Below are 17,856 nucleotides of genomic sequence, written 5' to 3'. Positions count from 1 at the left end.
CAATATTGATGGTTTAGCGATCAGGTGAAGTAATAGTCATGGTCAAACATTCCTGTTCAAGAGTCTTGTGCAAATAGTGAATTCATCAGTCAAAATACTTACTATAAATGTGATTATAGCGCTTGATTTTCAGTTCGTGATCTAAGCATTCATTTTCGTAATTTATACATCAATCATAGAGACAACATTTACGATTTGATTTTACTAATGTAAATTATTCTTCAACTGATCATCGTTCAGTCAATTATATCAAAAGAAGCACGTACACAGTAATCTACATCGTTTCATATCACTCCCATTTCCGCTGTTAGATTGTATTAAATTATCGAAAGCAAGGGTGCAGTTAAAAAATAGTCTTTGTGGTATTCTAACTCTCACGCTTTTATTCATATGTTATCGTATATTTTAAAGTGTTATTTATAACATTAGCAGCTTAAACAGTGTTCTGTTGAAACTGGCACAACTCGAGTTGATTGTAGATCTCAACAAAGTTCGTTAGCCATTTTAACTGTATTAGATGAAAATTAGCACTACATGTTTGATATTACGGCTCGTTTGTGCTGTACTATAGTACAGTATAAACTTGTAGTTTGGTATGAGTAGCAACTAATCCAACTTTTTTGGCTGTGATCCTAAGTTCGAGTTAAACAGGAAATAGAGAAACCTCAACATGGCCTAGCTGATTAATTAATTAACCTAAGCAAATGCTCTACTAGACCGTATTTTAATTGTTGTGCTTTTACCGTGTCACAAAGATAGAAATAATCAGCTAGTATTCATAAATCTTACTATAATCAGTTAGCGGCCTATCGTTCAAGTTATCTATAAGAATTTTTATAATAGTATGAAATAGATATGTTTGTATCAGTTTCTTCGATCTTTCGTTCGTAAAAGTTTTAAAGATTTTTAATTATCGAGTAGACATGCAGAATATCTTGCAACTGTATGGAACGCAAAGTAATTAGAAACTTATTGCCATTAGCAAAATGTCTCTGCTACAAATATCTTACTCCTCATCAGATGCACTAATATCCTAAAACAGCTTCTTAGAAGTCTCTATATTATCTTAAAATTTGTTAAGGAGTCATAGCACTGAATAATGCCAGTAATTCTTCAAGCACATTTTATAAATTCGTTTTTTATTTGCTATATTTATTTTGCATTTTTTCATGGCGCCACTTACAAAATCATTAACTCTCAAATATTTAAACCCTGATCATAATCTCTGGTTGAAATACAGATATGCTTATTTATTAAAGCTTACAATGTATCTGCTCTGAATTGATTTATTAAGACATTGTACAGCATTTAATGAATAACTATATCAGTAGAATTCATTTTATGCCTTGTTGTTACTTGATGATAATTAATAGGCTTAAATTATTGGTTGATCTTTTATTTAGATGGATACATCCTTTGAAAGTAATGTTGCTTCTAGGAGCCAAGTTGGAGTACAAGATTTTATCTTGCTTGAAGATTATCGGAGCGAGCCAGCATTCTTGGAAAATTTAAGAAAGCGTTATAACGAAAGCTTGATCTATGTATGTATCGTCGCTAATTGTATTAAATATGTCATATGTTTGATGTCATCTGAGACAAATAACTTTAGCTTAAAATAGCATTAAGTGAATACCATCTTGATAGTTAGGATAATACTACAATAGAAGCATCAATGATAAATTTACTCAGTATTAAAGTAATTTCCTGAAAAAATGTAATAACAAAGGATGATAACACCCCTTTAACTTATTTTACGCCTATAATTAATTTTGAACTCTAATAATTGTAATTGTCTGCTATCGCCACATGGCTTTAAGTTCTAAGGTTGGATATACTATAGCTGTTGCAAGTTACTAATTAATATAATAGACATGGAATCTCCTTACTGCGGCTATTTCCAGCTAGAATAGCTACTAGCATATTCCAATTATCCAATTACTATGTGTAAAACTCTTGTTACATCATCACTATCCTAATGATTTATATTGCAATCAAGGGTAGCTATTGGTAGTATTGGAATGATTAAAATAGAAATTTTAAAACTGTAAGCCCAAGTTAGAGCATAAACTATGGCCAAATTTGCTTCTATTAGACAGTCGAATTCATTTTGATCCTTAAAATTCGAACTCAATTATTTACTTAGAGCTTACTAATGCAAAATAGTCTTATGAAGGTCTATACTACTAACCGATTCAGATGATAATTATATACTACTACACCTTTTAAAACTATTAGTTCTGAAGGTTAAAGCCCGAAAGTTTAGAGCTTACCAATGCGAAATAGTCTGACTAGGGTATAGACTATGAGATCTAGATGATAGTGGTATACTGCTATACTTGTAAAAACCACTAGTTCTAAAGATTAAAACCCAAAAGTTTAGAGCCTATTGATGCAAAATAGTCTGACTTAGGTCTATTCTACTGGATCTCGATGATAATAATTGTATACTAAATACTTATTTAAACCAATAGTTCTGAAAAGACTAAAGCCTAAAAGTCTAATTATGCTATGGCAAAACTTACTTTTATTATACATATTAGACTTTGGAATTTATTACCAAATTTCATGTTTTGCTTGTGATAGTAATAGAGAAGAGTCATGCTATAGATTTCCATCACATATCGAGTCTAGTAGAAAAATTAAAGATTTCGATTTTGTGATTAAAATCAAATTGGAGCTATCCTTAGCAATTAACGCTAATAACCACAAGCTTAGCATTTTATAAGTTATACACGCTTATAAAAGTTTACGTTTTCCATAGTACATCTTATTGAAAAAAAAATCACGCTACTAAAATAATAACAGTTAATTTTAAGGTTCAAGACTAATGTTAAGAAAATCATAAGGTGAATCAATTGGACTAAATTATGTTATTAATGTGTTAATCGACAGACATACATCGGCTCCGTTTTAGTCTCGGTTAATCCGTACAAAGATGTCGGTATATTCACTACCCAACACATGAAGAATTACTACCGGGCCAACCTTTACGAGCAGCCGCCACACATGTAAGATCGATGAGTAGAACTGAATGCTTTAGCTCTATTGAGCTATTGGCCAATTTATTTACTAGTAGATAAAAAGATATTAAGGATTTATTCCTCTAAATAATGATAGACTATTCTTTTGTTTTATCCTTGTTCATGTATAGCTATGCTATTATCGATAATGCCTATCGATTTATGCTCAATGAAGGCCAAGATCAATGTATATTAATTTCAGGTGAAAGTGGAGCGGGTAAAACAGGTAAGCAATAACTGAAATTGAATTTTCTACTGATGTTGGCCAATGATTGTGCAGTGCAACGCAACTTTAGTTTATGAATATCCTGAGATCAAGAATTTTCTATTTCTAAATCTGATAGCTATTAGTAGTGTATTGACATATTGAATATATATTAACAGAGGCATCCAAAAAGATTTTGGAATATATAGCAGAAGTGAGCGCACACACAAGAGGAAAAGATATCCGAGATATGTTGCTTAATTCCAATCCTATATTAGAGGTTTATATCTTCAATAAAGTATCAATTTTATTTTCCTTTCGTTAAACTATAACCTTCAACTTCTACCATCTCTCAATTTAAAAAATATCCGCTCATTGATTAAAGGCATTTGGCAATGCAAGAACTACTCGTAACGATAATTCTAGTCGATTTGGGAAATATATGGATGTCGAATTTGATCACATGGTTGGATTTGATATCGTAATAACTGAATAACTTATCTTTCATTCTATAATATATAGTAATCTTAATATGTATTTGATTGGATAGGGTGCTCCTGTTGGTGGTAAAATTTTAAATTATTTACTGGAAAAATCAAGGGTGGTTCATCAATTATCAGGTTATTAAACAAATTCTATGTCGCTTAATGTATTTCATTAATTTAATTGAAATTAAATATGTGTATAACCTAAAATAATAATTTAAAAGTTTCTATCGATCGCGATACTCAAGAAAAGTTTACTGTAAAGACTTTTATAATTTCAAATTTGAAGATGTCAATGTACAAGATTTATATACCGTATTTTACAAATTGAAGTTCTGCTACCTTAAAATTAGGCAGTACTAGTGTATGGCATCAGAGTTACTTATAGTTTAAATGTAAGCATTACAACTTAAGGAAAGCATATTCAGAAGATATTAGTGATAAGCTCAATTTGTAGTATATTATGATTTAGTTCATAGTTCTAAATTGGAAGGAATAGCGAGAAAGTTAATGGGAAATATTATCAATTCTGAATTTTCGAAACGCTTAAAATTGGCGTTCTAATTGATATTCAACAGAATACTTGTATCTTTCTGTCCTTGATCATTTAACAGCTAACACACATTTAATTTGCATATCATTTTTAACTGAGAATCACAATTACTGTATTTTCTTCCTAGGTGAACGAAATTTTCACATTTTCTATCAAATACTTAGTGGTACCAGTGACGAAAAATTAAAGTCATTACGATTGCAGAGAAATCCTCAAAATTATTACTACACTAAGCAGGTACTATATCTAAATAAGGACAAGATGCATTGAGGATTAGTATAACTACGGAAGTATTGCATAGGGTATCTATAAATGGAAATTAGCTACAATGTAAGTTTCATTATGAGTAAAATTCTTTAATCCGAGGGAGTAAGCTCAGAATAGCCAAAGTGCGAAGTTATTAAAACGAGGTTTAGAAAGCCATTCTAAGGAAATTGCAATACAAAAACATGTTAGCATCACGCAAAAAAAGATTTTGTAATATTTTCGATTGACATCGCTAGCATTTTTTAAAGAAAGTATTACGATATTCCAGTAAAACTTATAAAAAATTAAACTGTAAAATTACTCCAGCATCATTTTTGCTACAGAAATATCTCCATGCCTGAAAGAAAACCTCTATCTTATTCTAGATGGAATGGTTTTCTTAGAAGGGTTGTAATTTACAGTTTTAATTAAACATTTCATAGTCAAATCATAGATTAGAGGCAACTAAAGAGAAAATGAATCCGTTAGTATTTAAATCTATTTTTTAAGAAAATTCTAATACGATTACTGCAGAACATCGGACAAATTAGAATTAGGTAGTCAATATAGGGGATAAAAGATTTATTTTAAATACTGCCAGAAATTTTAAAGTTATTAGATTACAGATATAGTAGATAGATTACAACCTAAACATGTTATTAGTAGAGCTTTGTCGGGAAATTAATTTCACATTTAAATCCCTTTTTGAAGAAACATCAAAATTCTCATTAGATCTTACTGAAATAATATTCGTTTCAGAAAATAGGCAATTAAAAATTGCTATAGAGATTCTATTAGGATTATTCTATATCTTACATTAAGAACAATATTCTTTACGATAAATTTACCTACATTTCCTTGTAAATACTTTTAATGGACTAACCCGTAATCTCTTTTTAATTTTGTCGCCTACAGGGAGATGCGGATGTTATAAAAGGAAAAAGCGATTCTTCCGATTACAGCGAACTTATGAAAGCTTTCCAGATATTAAAATTTTCCGATAAAGATGTTGAGGTAACTTATTTGTGTTTCATTAATGTAAGCTTGTAATTTAATGTAGAGCATACCATAAGCTGTGAAGCTATTATATAATCCATATTGAGCAAATCATACAGGCAATCTATTCTGTCAATAAATTGCTAGGATGGAAGATTAACGATTCCTTACTAACGAAATTATTTTTTCATATTCGATTGATAATTAGAGCGTCATATCAGTTGTAGCGGCTATAATCCATCTGGGAGAAATTAATTTCAAACGCGATGATGAAGAAGAGGACAAAATCATTATCACAAAACAGGATTCGCTTGTTAATGTAGCTGATGTAAGGAGATTCTTACCTCTAGGTCATCGATTATTTGTCCATGAACTAAGTTTGTAAAGTTCACATAAATCAGTTCCTTTATTTCATTTTTAATAGCTTATTCAGTGTACCGAAATAAAACTTACTCAAGCTTTAACACACAGGACAGTGGATGTTAGAAATGATAAAGTAAGCAAGCAGATAGTGAAATTGAGCTTTGTCTTAAAATTGATACATAGATTTTCCGCTTGTAGTATTGATTTCAATCCATTTGTTGCTAACTAATAGGATAGTCTGGATAGATGTTTTTCACACTTTCATACACTGATATCAATTTTTACAGACATTAACTCCTTTGACGATTGATCAAGCTTATTATGCTCGCGATGCCCTTGCCAAAGCTATTTATTCTCGTTTATTCACTTGGTTAGTGGAAAATGTTAATGCAAGCATCGTACGCAAGGTAAGTCGACTGATTTCATTGCTTAGCCCTAATTACAAACCTAATAATAAATTTCTTAGATTAGCGGTAACTAGAATCGATGTTAATAGAGACTAGTTGTGGTTATTTCCAGTTACTACCGTTGTTATACTAAGACAATTTCTTAAGTGTCTCTCACGAAATAGTTCAAACAACCTTTATTATTCAAAGTATTTATACGATACTTCTAATAGCTTATCCACAAGTTGATATTGTAATTTTGCAGTTATATGATCTATCTATTCAGATCCTATAGCTCAAACTTTAATATTCCTGCTTGATCGAATCTTGTAGTCTATATCTTTAGATCTTATAACTTGAAGATGAAGTTTAGCGGTCATGATAGATTTGATGAAATGTATCGAATGAGAATTAGGTCTCATAATCAATACATGTCCATATGTACAAATCAGAAAGAGTAACTCCTTTGTTATTATGATCCCTATTCTTACATAGTTGATATATATCCAATTGACAATCATAAATTTAATATAAGCGGCCGAAATATCGTAAATGGATTGATTTAATCAAGTATTTTAATTCTATTTTCGTTAGGATACGGATAGCAAAAGTGTCCTCGGTTTACTAGATATCTATGGCTTTGAAGTTTTTGAAGTTAACAGGTTAAAATTGACCATTAGGAGGATACGTTTGCGAACTAAGATCTTTTTATTACTACGGGTGCTATTGCTATCATCTGCTCTCGACAATTATACCAGAAAATTCTTTAATATTAAGAATAATAGATCAATCAACTTTTTGACTTTTAGTTTCGAACAATTTTGCATCAATTATTGCAATGAAAAACTTCATCAGCTATTCATTAATCTTATACTAAAATCAGAGCAAGAAGAATATGAAAATGAAGGAATTGAGGTTAAATTTATTATCAAATAGCCTGTTGAATTAATATCGTTAAGTACCATAGGATAATGATTCTAATAAAGACAAAAACATTGATCATTTTCTGAAATAATACGCAATAATACTATCATTCAGTTGTTCATATGATACTTTGCCATCGTTATTTACTTATGCCCTGCATGCATACCGTTCATAATTACCTTTTTAAAAATGGCAAGGAATAATGCTTAATGTTGTGTAATTGCCAGAACTGGCCTGTTTGCAATTATAATTAATAGCTAACAGTTACTACTCTTTTTCATAGCGGTATGTATGCCAGAGCAACTTTTACCCTATAAAATAGAATAAATTTTATTTTATAATCAAATAATACAGTGGGAAACCGTAGACTTCTTCAATAACAAGGAAATTTGCAGTCTTCTTGATGAACGTCATCATGGAATCTACGCAGTTTTGGTAAATAAAATTAAGTTATATAACTTAACTCTGCAAAGTGTTGTTATTTTGATTCAAATTACGTTTTGGGATTGCCTTGTTTAGCTATAATTATTTAATAATTACCCTATAATATTCTATCATTTTAGGATGAACAATGTTTGAGGCCTGGCAATGTTACCGATTCTGACTTTTTAGATGCATTAAAAGACAAACATGGCGATCACAAATACTTTATTAGGTAGCTTTTTCCGATTAAATGGATTACTACATTATAATTCTGACTAAATTCATTCGAATTTACCGATCCCAAGACAACGTTCATAGTAGTCAAATTACGCCTACGGAATAATTATAAATATAATGACATTTGCTTTTAGTCACAGCCAGAAAATTTCTAAAGCAAACTCGAAATTGTTAAAGACATTGAAGCAACAAGTAATAAACGAAACGAATATATTATACATAATATATCATATTTTTATTATACTAATATTATTTTATTATTTAGAAAGCAATTATATTTCGTTTTCTTATATATTTAGAACTTTAGGATCAAACATTATGCTGGCGATGTTGATTATGATGTAAAAGGTTAGTATTATTGTAACCACAACCTATGCTGAGTGTTAATGTTGATCAGTACATCGCAAAATAATTTTTGTAAGGGGTGCTAGTATATTACGTAAGGATTATCCTGCATCAAATGTTATATCTGGTTAAGATTAGATATGACTTAATTGAAAATAGTTACAGTAATGGTTAAGTCATTAATGCCGTACGGTTCTAATAGAGATATATCTAGTAGCAATTTGATATTACTTATTTTTAAAAACCTAACTGATCATTTGATTTATTTTATGTTTTAGGCTTTGTGGACAAAAATAACGATCTCTTATACCGCAACCTAAAGGAGGTAACATTTACTAATATAACTGGTTCCCAAATGTATCCCGATGTAACATTCAATAGAAATAAATGATGGCCTAATATACAGTATCATTTAGTTAAACTGTGACAGTGTAAGTAGGTTAAAGTTTTACCCTAAATGAGCTTTGAAGTACTATATTTTGTTATTTTTCATGAAAGGGTATTAAAATTACAAACAATAAGTATTCACGATGAATATGTATTCCGCAAGACTATGTTAATTCAAGCTCTGTATTTTTTAAAGCGCACCACTACTTGTGTCTACCTATTCCTATAGTGTTTCTTTAAAAATTTAAACTTTTATTTAACTTACATCTATTTAGTTAATTATAAAAATTTAAGTCTTACTTTTTTAAATTTTTAGACTATCATGGAAAGTCCAAATCCTGTTTTGCGAAACGCATACAAGGAATCTGAAATTAACTCTTTAAAGCGGCCAGCTACAGTAAGGAAATGCAAGAGGTGGTTCTATGATTCATATCCGTGTAGGCTTATGTCTTTGTCATTTCTTAAATATCATTAAAGGCTGGTACTCACTTCAAAACTAGCGTTGAAGAGCTACTAAGTATTCTGTGTTCAAAGCTTCCTTCTTATATTCGATGCATTAAACCAAATAATGACAAAAGGCCAAGTAAATCATTTCTTTAGATATTTATTTATGGGATAATTAACAAACAATAATTACTATGGCTTACTAGATATTTCATTTTGTTTCAATAATTCTCTTGCCTATATACAGATAAATTTAATACCCAAGTAGTTAGCCATCAAGTTAAATATTTGGCTTTATTAGAAAATTTGAGAGTTCGTCGCGCAGGATTTGCTTACAGAAGGCAATTTGAATTCTTTTTGACAAGGTAAAATGAAAGTTTAAGATCATAGAATTAATTAGTAGCTTACTAGATGACATTTCACAAATCTGTACAAAAGTGACTATTTCTTAATAATATCAATCTCGATTACATGGATTTAACACGATTCAAGTATTTAACGACTGCTGACCTAAACATATTACACACAATAGTTGCTGTACGTCAATAAGATGTAATTAATAGTTTGGTACTGCAGAGCTACCGTATATTCGTCTTTTATCTTTATTATTGATATCACTGAATTTATTGCAGATATAAATGCTTATGTCCTCAAACTTGGCCGGTTTGGAAAGGTAAGTAGACATTGATTGCCGCCTAATGCCATACTAATACATCGCATTGGATACTTATCAATAATTGCTCAATAGGTTTTATCGGTATATGCCATTGTATTAATCTTGTTATAGCTTAATAGAAGTCTCCTTCAGGATCACCTTCATTTAACGGTGTTTCTTAAATCGATACATATTTTTAGGAGAGGATAAAGATGGTGTTGAAGTTCTTTGCAAGCATTTATACCCAACGGAAGAATATAAATTGGGAAAGTTAGTTACATATTGTCAATCATAGCAAGATTATTGCGTTCATTATCAATTAGCTAATTATTCTTAATATCAGTTAATATACTGCCTATAGTCGGCCGTAATTGGCTCTTATTGAATACATTTGCCTATGTACCTTACGAGCACGTGGGATCAATTTGCGATACTTGCTTTGATTTATATCATCTTATAGTCACATTGAAGCTATATTAATAAGTTACTGAATGTAATCGAAAAAATTAAGATTACTTTTACTCGAGATTCTTACGTTGGCCCAATGCATTTTCCATAATTCTTAAGCTCTGCGATGATGTAAATTTTTTAAAGATTGATACGAGTTGCAAGATCAGCAGATAAAAAATATATCCTCTCATATCGAATAACTGAATTCCATTAACAGGACAAAGGTATTTCTACGAAATCCAAAGATGCTTTTTGATGCAGAAGATAAATTTCAAGTGAAAAAGAATTATATAGGTATTGCGAATACATGATATATCTCATTTTTAATTAAATTCTGATAACATATAATTACAACAATATTATTATATTTAAAGGCGGATAGTTTGAAAATACTTTAAAGAAATCAAGTTTATTCAGTTATAGATTCTTCTATTTTATCATTATAATTTAGCGACCGTAATTCAATCCAAGTACCGTATGTATACCAAACGGAAGGAATATCTCAGAATTATCGCTGCAGGTATGAATTCAAATCAAACGCTGGATTATTGCTGTTATTAATACATTACTCACCGTTTCTCTCATTTAATTATCTGTTTATGAAATAGTAAATATAATAGCTAACAACTGGCGTCGCGTAGCCGCTATCAGGTTAAGAGAAAGAAGAAAGCGAGCAGTTCAAGCTATAAAAAAGTAAGAAAATTCGCAGTCGTAATTGATCGACTGATTGAATTAAATTTATAGTAACTGATGGGTAAGGAGAACTTATACAATAATTCTCTAAAATGCATTTCTTATATGAATTCTTTGTAAAAATCCATATTTCCTCTCAACAATTTAAACAGATTTATTAAAGGCTTTATCACTAGAAATGGTCCTTTATCCGATGATAATAAACAAGTAAGCTGCATTGATAAAGTAAACGAGCTATAGTGGTTCCGGCTAAAATAGAAAATTCTTGACATATTTTTGCTCCACTTAGTTTATACAATATGCAAGGATAAGTTTTTTGGAGACAGCAGCTAGAAATTTACCCAAGACAGTGTTAGATAAATCATGGATTAAAGCGCCAACAGCCTTGGTTGAGGTAATGAAACGTAACGCGTACGATTTACTTATTTTGAAGTATACACATAATTTCGGTATTACATAACCTTATTACCCGATGACTGATTGGTTATCGAATGTAATGCTATTAAATTATATACTGTACCGCATGTATTATATTTATAGTGGTGTATATTATATACTGTACAATATAAGTAATCTAAATATTTGAATTTTAGGCTTCTGAGCTGTTACGGGACATGCACATGCAATATATGGTTCGAAAATACGTTAAGAATATAACACCTCAACGAAAAGATCAGGTAAAGTGATACTGCAAATATATTATGGTTGCGGGCTATTGCTTGATTTTTTTGTTTTAAAAAGAACTATATTGCAGTGCTACAATACCAGTATGCTGTATTGGAAAGTATAGAATCAATTTATGGTATAATAATTGCCATATACGTAGTGATGTACTAGTTGTTCGGTTGTTCAGCTGGGCACTAATAGATTCAATATGAATTGCATAGCAAATACCACCAATCTTACAATAGATTAAGTCGCATTTTTAAAATAGCAGCTTCATAAAGCTAAGTTTATTGGATCCATCGGTTGAGCTTACTCTCAATTTTAGTCATCTTCAATCAAATGTCTTCAGTTTAATGCTAGAATTATGCAAATTACCTACTAACACATCAATTCTCACTTAAATCACAGTTAAACTTGAAACTTAAAGCCAGTGAATTCTTCAAAGGCAAGAAACTAAACTATCCTGAAAGCGTTAGTTGTCCGTTTGTGCCTTCTCGTTTGAGTAAGTTTATAAATTATGGGGTTATCCTATTATGCATACAGTTACATGGACGATAAGAAGCAGACTAAGGAATTCTGACAAAATTGACAACACCGCCCAATTTTGACATAAGAGCTTAATGAATTGATTTTTCAATTTTTATTTAGCTCCGGAACAATCAAATGTTAAGCAAACTGGATTCGATAAAACTTGCAATGAGAAAACAGTAGTAAGTTATAATCAGTCGTAAAGATTTCATACTAATCACCGCTGTAAGCATTTGATATAAGAATATCTTATAATTTTTTTCCATTAGTATGCTTCTTTTGTAACTAAGTATGATCGCCACGGTTACAAGCCAAGGGGAAGAATTTTCGTGGTTACAGACAAGGCACTAAAATGCTCTTAAAATTATTTAATTTTGGAGTACAAGTCATATTAACCCCAATTTAATATTACTTTAGGCCGCTTACTTACTGGATGATAAAAATGGTAAAGTGAAGCAAAATATCCCATTTGTTGGTATTAAAGGTAATGCGTTCTTAAATTCACCTATCTTCATTTATAACAAATTATTCAAATAATTCGTTCTCATATATGAAGTAACGTCATAATGAAGTTCGATTTTCTTGCAATATGAAAGATTATGTTACTATATAATAGCAAATTAGTAATTTTATTAAGGATAGAAAACAGGTAGCAATATTGAAATATAAATACTAGCTATTTAGGGAGTTAAGATTTTATTTCTGCTTAGATATAAAGCTTATAGATTAGATTATATTACAGCTTTATTTTAAAAGCCCCTTCAAGCTTTTTTATGATTTTAAATATTTTACCCAATTTTTGAAATTAAATATATTAAGAATGGCTTGTTAATACGTACATGTATATCTAGGGAGAGAGAATACACGTAGTTACTATAACAGGTCATGACGACAAGTTATTTGGCTATACCATTGTAATATTTATCTATCTGCTATATGATTTCAGATATTACAGTAACCAACAAAGTAGACGGTCTAGTCCTACTTACTCTACCTGTTATTGACAAAAAGGATAAGGTAAAGATAGAATCGGTATAAGAAACTTTTTACTCCAAATGCATCTGATAAAATGTTGTTATTTATGATTGCGATCCAGGGTGATTTAATCTTATCCTCCGAACATGTAATAGAATTTGTTATGATGCTTGCTCGAGCAGCTCAGAAATTCGATGTACTTACAATTTCGGACTCTGCCTCGTAAGTGGATTCAGTGTCTAGTAAATTCTTCAGTTTTATTAAATAAAATATTTCAATGCGATAATTTGCTATAACACGTATAAAGGATAATTTATTAACGAGATATGTCTCTTTGGCCGAAATTTGTTTATTTAATTTTTTCAATATTTTTTATGTTAAGGCTATCTCATACGATGAAAAATGATAAACGAGGGGAAATTCAATTGAAGGAAGGGTTAGTAATACTTAGATAAAGAAAAGCATGTTATCAGAGTTTACTCAGTCTTTGATTTAGTAATGAAATAGGACGAAAATTTACGGAAACAAACAACTTTTAATGAATTATGACTTGTTGATTTAGTTCTACTTTGACGATTGGTAAAAGTAAAGATGGCAAAATGGAAGTGGTTAGTAAACTATTAATGCTAATTCTATAAGTTGTATAACAGAATGAAAAGTCTTGCTTTTATCGTAACTTTATTTGAATGATAGCTTCAAGAGCATATACTAAGGAATTACAACTTAATCTTGGTTGTGATAGGTTGCTCCACACTAGGCCTGGCCATTGCCCACTTGCAGAATTACAAACGCCTTTGAAAAGGAGATTTTAGACTTTGATATCTTCCATATGCTTAAATCCTGTATCACATTTAAAACTACATGGCTGAATATGGTTTGTAAAATTACAGTAATATTGGTTTACCAACAAATACCATATTAAACTTTTGACATAAATGCACGTACGTATTTTATAATCATGCTCCTTTAAATCGAACCAACTTTATGTATGCTTTAAAATCAGTATTGTAGACCTTAAATAGCGATGTTGAATGATCCGTTTTAGAATTTGTTATTCTATATAGATTTTCTGGACCTGAAAGTAATTTATAGGCGTAACATTATTATAGGGCTAATAATAAAGTCTGTAAATCTGCTATAAGAGTAAATGCTACGATTTATCTTATGCTTCAATGACAAACACTGAGGTATAGTTCAGTTACTTTTGCTTCTTTAATTCATTTATTCGGAGGAATGGTAGCGATTTTTGCTACCATTGCACTTTTTCTATCTTACTATAATAATAACAAGTGTTCTATGACCTTTATGACGGCTATCAGACTTCTAAAAACTTTATTTAAAATAAATATTACCATGATTAGAGTAATTTGGTGAGGGTTCTTCATGAATTATGGCACAATATTCAATTTAAATAGGTGCAAATTATTAGATTTTAAGATAGAGATTTATTAGGTATCATCGGTAATTATATGCTCTTCGTCTAAAGTTTTAATAGGTTTTTCTATTATTGAAATAAAGAATTGTTCAAGCTATTATATGAGTGTGTTTGGCTATGATAGAATTTATAGCAAAGATTTTGATTGTATACCGTACAGTATTTTACGGTCTACTTTGCTGAATAATGCACTCTATAAGTTATCAGCACATTAGTTGTGAAGGCACAAAAATGAATTAATCAATTAATCTGTGCAACGATATTTTTATATTTTGTTTTACTATGGTAAATTAATCTCCATATTACTATTACTCTCATGTGGATACAGAAGGTAGTAATCGTATAGTTTTGGTAGACATTGAAGGCTAAATCTTACATAACTGATACAAAGATCGATGGACAGATATATTTTGACTATTATTGTTACATTTTGAAACTTCAATTCGATTAATGGCTGTATTATGTCTTTGGGATGGCTCGTGGCTACAACAACTCGATATTAATAAAATATCCTGCTGATACACAGATCTTGAGCGCGAAGAATATATTTGATAATGTAGACTCTAAATTGTAGGGTATTAATTTGGAATTTCAATTCGTTCATGCTTAATCTGATGAGCATATAAAAGACATGAGCTGATAATTTTCTATTTAAAAATAGATTCTAGGTGTTATGAAGATATTTTCTAGTAATTTAATTATAGAAGCGAGTACTTTCATATAGGACTTGGATAGACTAAATTTTTATTCGGCCAGACGATTCCTTGTTCAATACTAGAATTATAGCTACTCTACACAACTGATCTAAATGTCGTTGAATGCTAGTATTATTGGAGAAGGACTCTAGTAAAAGAAATCTTAGGTTACCATAGAGATTCTTTGTAAATCAATAAGCCATCATGATAGAATTCCATATTTAAATGATCCTGTTACTATTATAAAGTAGCAACAACTTTTACGGATGAAATAACTAGCACTCTTTACAATCTATTGCATCAGTCCAATGCTAAAGTAGATTATAGTTTCCGTGTAACTTGTTTGACTTAAAATCGACTTGAGTGACAGTTGTTAATGACATAAGTAAACTTGACCTTATACTTGATCTTATTCGCTTATTTAGTTCTAGGCTGGTATAACGAATCTGTCTTTTATTGAATGGGATGTGGTCAAGAGTAATTATAATATCTCCTCATCTTACATAAGGTGGTATAGTTAATGGATGCAAAGATCATAGTAATTATCTAGAAACGCTTCCAGATATTGTTATGTTAATTAGGATGATTTATATTTAGCATAACTAAATATAACTCACAATTTATTGTTTTACTCACTTGTATTCACACAAGAAAGGATCAATGTGGCATGCTAATAGTAGCCACAAGTCACTATTTTTAATGAACTAGATTCAATTGTCAAGGAAAGACTATACTATATAAATGTGCAGTCCCAGAATGAGGATTGAAATACTTTCTGCTGTATCATGCATGAACAAGGAATTTGAGAACAAGAAAGAACCTTCGAATAAAAAGCTACACCATTGAAATAGTCAAGCTGAGATTAAATCCATAGTGTTTGGCATACAGTAGTTGTAATCTGGATTTAGGAGATTACTGGATGGTCAAAACCTGGAAAGTTTAGACTATACAATATAGAAATTTCTTAGCATTGGAATAAACGTGAGCAATTTTATTGCTTGTCTTCAATAAGGTAAAATGATGAAAGTCATTATCAGTTGTTTTTAAAAATCATCTTTAGTTATCATCATTAACACCTGATAAACTTTACCAGTTTATTAATTTCGTGAGTTTTGCGATATATGTAAGCTTTTTAATATTGAAATCTTACATCTATATAGCTTTAACTAAGGTAAAATAAATATAGTAATAGTGTGAAAGTAGCCGTAAATTCAATGATAAAATTTTCGCTGATATTATTTCACTTGATGATATTTATACGGCCTGACTACTTAGCTTTGATTTAACATAGATTTAAGAGTATTTTTAGAATTGAGCTAATCAAAGCGATGTCGTTTTGAAGCCAGGCGCGGATTAATTGATAGAAAGATGAAAGCAGTCATTAGTTTATAAAATCATTGTTTGTCGTTATCTTCACAATTTGGCGATTTCAGAGAAAGTAAATGAATTGACTTGTAATGTTGCCAAATTGGAGAATTAGAGAAAAATTTTATGAAATTTTTTCATTTTGATGTCTCCAATTTCAGATAATTGCTTTGTCTTAAGCTTTACTGTTTACGGTATGAGCAAAGAAAACGGTTCTTTGATCAATCGGCAATGGATCATGCAAGCATTTAACAAATCTTCACGCATTTACTGTACAGCCCACATTTCCTTATTAATGTTATAAATATGTCATTTCCACTCATTTTTTATCTTTCTTCTAAGACCTACCAGTAAATAAGTTTCTAATCCTCCTTTTGATATATCAATTCATTTAAGTTTTTTCCTCGGTAATTTTAGTAAACTATAACAACGATATAGTCAAGTTAGACAAATTGATCGTTATTCTATAATGGTTCATGTTAACTCAACACGACTTAATTCACATAATTATATCTCCTAGTAGCGTCAGTTATGCTGTACACAACTACATGATTAGTTCAATCTTATCAAATGAAATTTATCTTATGTTACAGTTTAAACATAATTCTAAGCCTTCTTCTTACTTAATAAAATTATTTTATTTCTACTGTCAGTGGTTAGAGCAATTGGCGCTATAGAATATATAGAACTAGATCAAAGACTGTTTACGTTTAATTTGATAATTAACCATAACTAACAATTACAGTATGGTGTAATTAGAATCCTTTCCTTCAATTATGCTGTAACTTGAGTCTTTCCCGATCTCTCATTTAATAAATTCATACCATATCTTTATAAACCGATGTTCTAATCCATTCTTAACAATTAATTAAAATTTATTATTGCAGTAATTTCTCTGAGATTGAATAGGATCAATTTAAACTGGTCAAATTTACTAAATATTTAATTTAACAACTAAATTTTACTGTCAAGAAGCAATTTTAGCATATACTTATAGTTAGTAACATAAAATCATTTCCATTTATTTTCTTCGCTGTAGTTTCTATGATAGGGTGTACGGGGTCAATTTACATACTAGAACTGTAATTGATTCTCGTGCTTAAATTAGCTATTTAACTTATAGCTATGGTGGAATCTTAGCTTATTCTAATAATATATTCTCGTTTAAATTCCTTTTCTTAGTAGCTATAGTGATACTGAGCAGAATCCGTTCAAACAATTTTCATGTCATATACGCTAAATTTAACGGCTTTATTTCTAGTTAAAGTGTGATTTTAATTTTTCCAAGTGATTCACATAATCTTAACCGATTCTAAATGACATATGTTGGTTTAAATTTCTCTTCATAGTAGTTTTAATAATAATAAGTAGGGTTCATTT

At 30.2% G+C, this 17,856-nt stretch overlaps 1 protein-coding gene across 1 annotated transcript; it reads left to right on the top strand.

Annotated features, from left to right (window-relative positions):
* Positions 1 to 1,403: 1,403 nt before the first annotated feature.
* On the top strand, positions 1,404 to 13,207 carry TRIADDRAFT_49825 (uncharacterized protein; the record flags this gene model as incomplete). Its single annotated transcript, XM_002109025.1, has 36 exons — positions 1,404 to 1,541; positions 2,893 to 3,008; positions 3,152 to 3,246; positions 3,405 to 3,505; positions 3,611 to 3,691; positions 3,776 to 3,845; positions 4,391 to 4,500; positions 5,425 to 5,523; positions 5,714 to 5,833; positions 5,930 to 6,001; positions 6,156 to 6,275; positions 6,849 to 6,916; positions 7,064 to 7,169; positions 7,533 to 7,613; positions 7,742 to 7,833; positions 7,979 to 8,030; positions 8,138 to 8,186; positions 8,462 to 8,508; positions 8,887 to 8,967; positions 9,048 to 9,153; positions 9,262 to 9,379; positions 9,647 to 9,687; positions 9,870 to 9,939; positions 10,337 to 10,413; positions 10,571 to 10,639; positions 10,728 to 10,812; positions 10,965 to 11,019; positions 11,102 to 11,206; positions 11,406 to 11,489; positions 11,887 to 11,980; positions 12,187 to 12,188; positions 12,276 to 12,338; positions 12,387 to 12,391; positions 12,603 to 12,607; positions 12,953 to 13,023; positions 13,103 to 13,207. The coding sequence occupies 36 exons, from the start codon at positions 1,404 to 1,406 to the stop codon at positions 13,205 to 13,207; spliced, it is 2,853 nt and encodes a 950-aa protein (XP_002109061.1).
* Positions 13,208 to 17,856: the final 4,649 nt, after the last annotated feature.

Source organism: Trichoplax adhaerens, genomic scaffold, assembly GCF_000150275.1.
Source record: "Trichoplax adhaerens TRIADscaffold_1 genomic scaffold, whole genome shotgun sequence".
In the NCBI taxonomy this organism is placed as follows: Eukaryota; Metazoa; Placozoa; class Uniplacotomia; order Trichoplacea; family Trichoplacidae; genus Trichoplax; species Trichoplax adhaerens.
This window is presented reverse-complemented; position numbering and strand designations above follow the sequence as displayed.